General features: G+C 58.9%; 1 protein-coding gene across 1 annotated transcript in view; it reads right to left on the bottom strand.

Moving 5' to 3' along the window:
- Positions 1-4,589, bottom strand: part of LOC104082707 (ADP-ribosylation factor-like protein 8A) — a 4,971-nt gene extending 382 nt beyond the window's left edge. Inside the window, exons 1-4 of the mRNA XM_009585926.1 lie at positions 4,515-4,589; positions 3,638-3,711; positions 2,156-2,249; positions 912-979 (exon numbers count right to left, since the gene is read on the bottom strand). Of these exons, the coding sequence (XP_009584221.1) occupies positions 912-979; positions 2,156-2,249; positions 3,638-3,711; positions 4,515-4,574 (296 nt within the window). The 5' untranslated portion in view covers positions 4,575-4,589. The remainder of the gene's footprint in view (positions 1-911; positions 980-2,155; positions 2,250-3,637; positions 3,712-4,514) is intronic.
- Positions 4,590-4,953: the final 364 nt, after the last annotated feature.

Below are 4,953 nucleotides of genomic sequence, written 5' to 3'. Positions count from 1 at the left end.
GGACACTTTGCAGGGGCAATGTCTCCCAAGGCTCCTGGGGACCTCCATGCAGGTTGGGTGAGGACATCAGTGCACCGTGCTCATGACTGATGGCTAGGTGCAGTCTGCGGGGGGCTAGGTGATGGGGCAGAAGGGACCCAACCTCAAGGTGAGCCTGGCCACGAAATCACACAGCTTCCCTCCCTAAACCTTGGTTGCACAGCCCTGCAGTGAGATGGGGCCGGGAAGGTTTGCAAGCAGCACAGGGCTGGCAGCACAGGAGCTGCATAGGTGCCTGCAGGACAGGGGAGATCTCTGAGGGGTGGCTGGGGGGAGCAGAGATGCTGCAAGTCAGCACAGTGTCTCAGTCCCCTAACTGCAGTGGAGGGGTGGAGGTGGGCAGAAAGCAGCATCGGCTGCGAGGAGGCCACGCACCGGCACGGCAAAGGGTGGTGAAATAAGGGAGAGGTAGGTGGATGGTGTCACACACCAGAGCAGGATCTGACCTCCAAGCACTGAGGGCTGCCCGCTGCTGGGGGCGCAGCGCCCGCATCAGGCAGCGGGGCAAAGCCCTGAGAGGGTGACGGGAGCAGCACCCATGTGGGAGCCCAGCTCCACTGCAGAGTGCTGTGCCGTGCCTTGCCGGGCCCCAGCGCCACCGTGTGGCACGCAGGACCCAGCCCTGGCACTGGCGGCCGGGGGCCCCTGCTCCTCCCTGTCCCCACAAGCACCGAGACCAGCCACTGCCTCGGCACATCCCCAGCCACCCATCTCTGCCAGCCCAACCCAGGCACCACGATGCTACTTCAGCTGGGGAAGGAGTACCAGCAGAGCACAGCAGGATGACCGTGCCAGTGGGGACACGGCAGGAACACGGGAGTCACACTGTGTCACAGCCCCACCGCAGCCGCCCAGGCCACTGGCACACTTACATCTTCTCAATGAGCTCCTTCTCATCCAAGGCACCGGGCAGGTCTCGCTTGTTCCCCAGGACTAGGACCTGCAGGAGAGGAGAGGGGACACCTGAAGCTCCTGGCCACCAGACCAGGCAGGAACCTGCTTCTGCCACCCAGAAGTGGACCCTGCTTGAGATGCAAGACAGCCCTGGCCGCTTCACCACGGTGTGCCCAAATGAAGAAAACCGCTTCAGTGGGCAATAAGAAGGCAGAGCACTTCAATGAATTAGCCCATACACATCTCCTGTGTACGCTCTAGTCCCAGTGAGAAGCTGGCCCTGCAGGGCACCAGCATCTCTCATGCCATCTAGGATCTTCTCCCAGGAGCCTCTTGTTGTCTTTGAGCAAAAAATCAAATGAAATGGCTAAACCCGATGTTATCGGGAAGGAGCGAGATGCGGATGCCCTGCAGAACCTGCTCTCTGCAGGCAGCCAGCCCAAAAAAGCAACGGCTGTTTGCACCATCCACTGATCTCTCCTTACTTCAAGGCTTTTCACTTCCACAAAGGCATCCTCAGACTATGCAAGGAAAATAATCACCCGGCAGGACTCGTTCATCCCTCCGGAGCATGCCATGCGACTGTCATCTGACAAGGACAGCACTGAGGCTGCAGCTGCCTTCCTGGGGTGAGCCAGGGCCTCTGCAGCAGCACGGTAACGCAGCATCCCCCAATTTAAATTTGGAGACTTGTTCTCAAAAAAGAGCACTCAGAAGGGCTGCAAATGCAGCGCGTTATTTCGGGGGCTTAATTTAGTTGGCAGCGAACGCTTGGGATCTGAGCAAGATCCTCGATTAGCTCCTTTCAAAGGATGCCGATTTTGGATGCTCTGTAAGCATCCTGCCCCAGCACGTGCAGTGTGCACGGCGCCGCCACCACAGCCCACCTTCTGCAAATGTCACAGCCCAGCAGCGGCCCTCCTAGGAGACGAGACCTTAATGTCCCACCGTAAATAAGGTGCAAATGCATGCGAGAGGATAGATCTCATGTATCGGGGGGTTTGTTTGGTCTCTTCTAAAGCTTCCTTCCCTGCTGGTTGGCCCGGCCCTGGGCTAAAAAGCATCACTTCCCCAGCTCCCACAGGAATGCAGTGGGGAAGGGGACCCCCCCAAGGAAGGGGATCCACCCCCCAAATCTGCTCTGCAAGATGCAAGCCCCTCGCTGCAAACCCTGGCAGCCACCATGAATGGCTGGGGGGAACCTATCCAGGCAACAGCTCACCGGGATGCCCTGGAGCTGTGGCTTGTCAAGCAGGTTGTGCAGTTCATTCTTGGAGGCCTCTATCTTCTCCTGGTCAGCGGCGTCCACCATGTACCTGCAAGGAAAGGGACAGCCCTGAGCCCTGAGGTTCCCACACCCCAGTGCTGTGCTGAGGTTTGTGCCACCACCAAACCTTGCTCGCACGGCAGCCGCATCGCCTTCACCAGCTCCCAGGCCAGCGCATGGAGGTGATGGATAATAGGATCCTTCCCCCAGGACCCCTCTTCCCAAGGAAGGCTGTGGGGCTGAGAGCCTCTCGTGTCTCCCAGGGGAGTGGGGGGCCTCCCTGTCCCCGTCCCTGCAGGGCCCACCCTGTTGACAGCAGGAACACTGCCGGGCAGATTTTGACATTTCCAGCAAAACTCACTGTAATAAAAAGTGTCAAGGACATGTCCCGACATGGTGACAATCAGCAAGGGCAGGACCAGACACTGCTGTCCCAACAAGCAGGACAAGCAGTCCCTCACTCCTCCTCACCTGCCAGATTTACAGTTGGGAAGGGCAGTACAGAAACCCAGCCCTCCAAGATCTCAGGCCATTGTCAATTGGTGAAGATCACATAAATCTGATTTTCTAATTGGGTTTAAGCAACACCGATGTGGTCTTCTAGGGTAAATTCTTGTCTTTAGGAGCAGGCACCCTGCTTCCCATGAGCATCTTGCCAGGCTTATCCCCAGCCTGGACTCCCTGGGACTGTGCTTACTGCAACGTTTGCAAGCAGGGGATGTGCAGGGATACTCTTGCTGACAGCCGGCAGCAGGTGTTGCAGGGAGACTCCTTCTCTCAGCACAAGATTCATCCGGCAGCACATAAACACCATGACCTGGAAACACGCTGCTGGCGGCCGCCCTTAAAACCAGTGTCTTGGAAAGGGCTGAGCCACACAGATGGCCTTTGCTCAGTCCCTGCAATGAACAGGCAGGGCAGGGGAAGCATGGGAGCCAGGAGGGGCAAGATCCGAGGAACAGAGCCGGGCCGAGCAATGCTGGAAGGGAAGGGTCTGCCACGGCTGGCAGGGACCTGGCTGCCCTGGGCTCAAAACCCGTGGGGGCACCAGTCCCAGGGGGAAGCACCTCAACTCCCAACATGGGCGTCCGGCTCCAGTAGCGAAGGTACTGCTGGTCCCCCAGTTCAGTCCTGCCCAGCACCCTTGGGTGGAGCAATGGAACCATGCCCCCACCTGCTGGCGGGGCTCAGCATCGGTGCATGGGTGACGGTGCTCTCGGCTCCCAGGGATACAACCCGTGGGGGCACCAGTCCCAGGGGGAAGCACCTCAACTCCCAACATGGGCGTCCGGCTCCAGTAGCGAAGGTACTGCTGGTCCCCCAGTTCAGTCCTGCCCAGCACCCTTGGGTGGAGCAATGGGACCATGCCCCCACCCGCTGGCGGGGCTCAGCATCGGTGCATGGGTGACGGTGCTCTCGGCTCCCAGGGATACTCACACAATGGCACTCACTCCACGGCAGTACCGCTCCCACATGCTGCGAAAGCGCGGCTGGCCACCGATGTCCCAGAGCTGTGACAGGGAGAAGACAATGTTACCCCACCATCCTGCCCATTATCCCACTGTCCTACCCATAACCCTTCCCCATGTGGCCACCGACCCAGAGCACCCAGCATGCACCAAGCCCACGCCCATCCCCTCCTCTTCATCTCAAATCTAATGAGGAGGCTCCCGACTCAATAAAGAAAGGAAACATCTCAGGAAGGGTGTTGAACACCTCCTGCGATGTGCCTCTGCTGGCACGGAGGGACCACCTAGCCCAAGCTGGGGGGGGCTCCTCCCCACGCCCACCACCCCTCCTGGCCTTTCACTGATGCATTTGCCATTTCAAAACACTCAGCATGCTCTCAGAAATGTTTCTGCAGCAGGCAGAGATCCCCAATCAGCTTTTCAAGCCTGTCCCGTTATTTCCCAGTCCAACCTGGGGCCCTTGAAAGATCCAGAAGGGGTAGAAACCTCCTCTCCCTTAGCTCTCGAGGCAGAGACCACCACTGCAAACCATGACCTGTTTTTCCCGGCATTCCCACCCTCAGCAAGGTGACCACATCCATGAGCCCCCACCAAGCAAGCCAGAGGTGTAGGAAAACCTCCAGCTTTGCAGCCCGGACTGACTCTTACTGCAGATGTCTGGATCTCCTACATCCCTTCCCACCATCTCCTCCGATGGGTACCTGCAGAAACCTAACAGGGCAGATGTTCCCAACTGCAGCTGAGGCCACTGGCGTCTTTCAACCTCCAGCAGAAGTCCCACCAGTCTCCCTTCACCCCACCTTTCATCCCAAGGGCCCACACCGGCGATTACATCTGCACCTTACCTTTATGGTAACGTTCCCCTTGGTGATCTTCCTCATGTTAAAGCCCACCGTTGGGATCATGTCTTCGTTGAACTGTCCTGACTGCAAGGAACAAGGTGAAACAGCGTTAGGAGGCACGGAAACCCCGCCAGCCTGCCCCGAGCAGAGCAGTGAGGCTGACAGCCTGCCTAGAAATAACCCCAAACACTCTGCCAGCCCTGCGGCGGGTACAGCACGACCCTCCTCCTGGTCCACACCAGGAGCAAAATTGGAGCCAAGGAGATAAAATGCCTGCAGGAGTGAATTGCTGCTGCATGGGGCGCAGGGTGCCCTGGGTGCCTCAGTGAAGCCCCCAGCCCCGCAGCGAGCTGCCGCCCCCAGCCCCAGACATGCTGCCATCTCAGTGGGGTGGCGGAGGCTCCCCCAACCCAGCCCCTTCCCAGCGGGATTCCCAAGCACT

This window comes from Fulmarus glacialis, unplaced genomic scaffold (assembly GCF_000690835.1).
Source record: "Fulmarus glacialis isolate BGI_N327 unplaced genomic scaffold, ASM69083v1 scaffold10389, whole genome shotgun sequence".
Classification (NCBI taxonomy): domain Eukaryota; kingdom Metazoa; phylum Chordata; class Aves; order Procellariiformes; family Procellariidae; genus Fulmarus; species Fulmarus glacialis.
The sequence above is the reverse complement of the archived record's forward strand: the minus strand, read 5'-3'. Positions and strand labels throughout refer to the sequence as shown.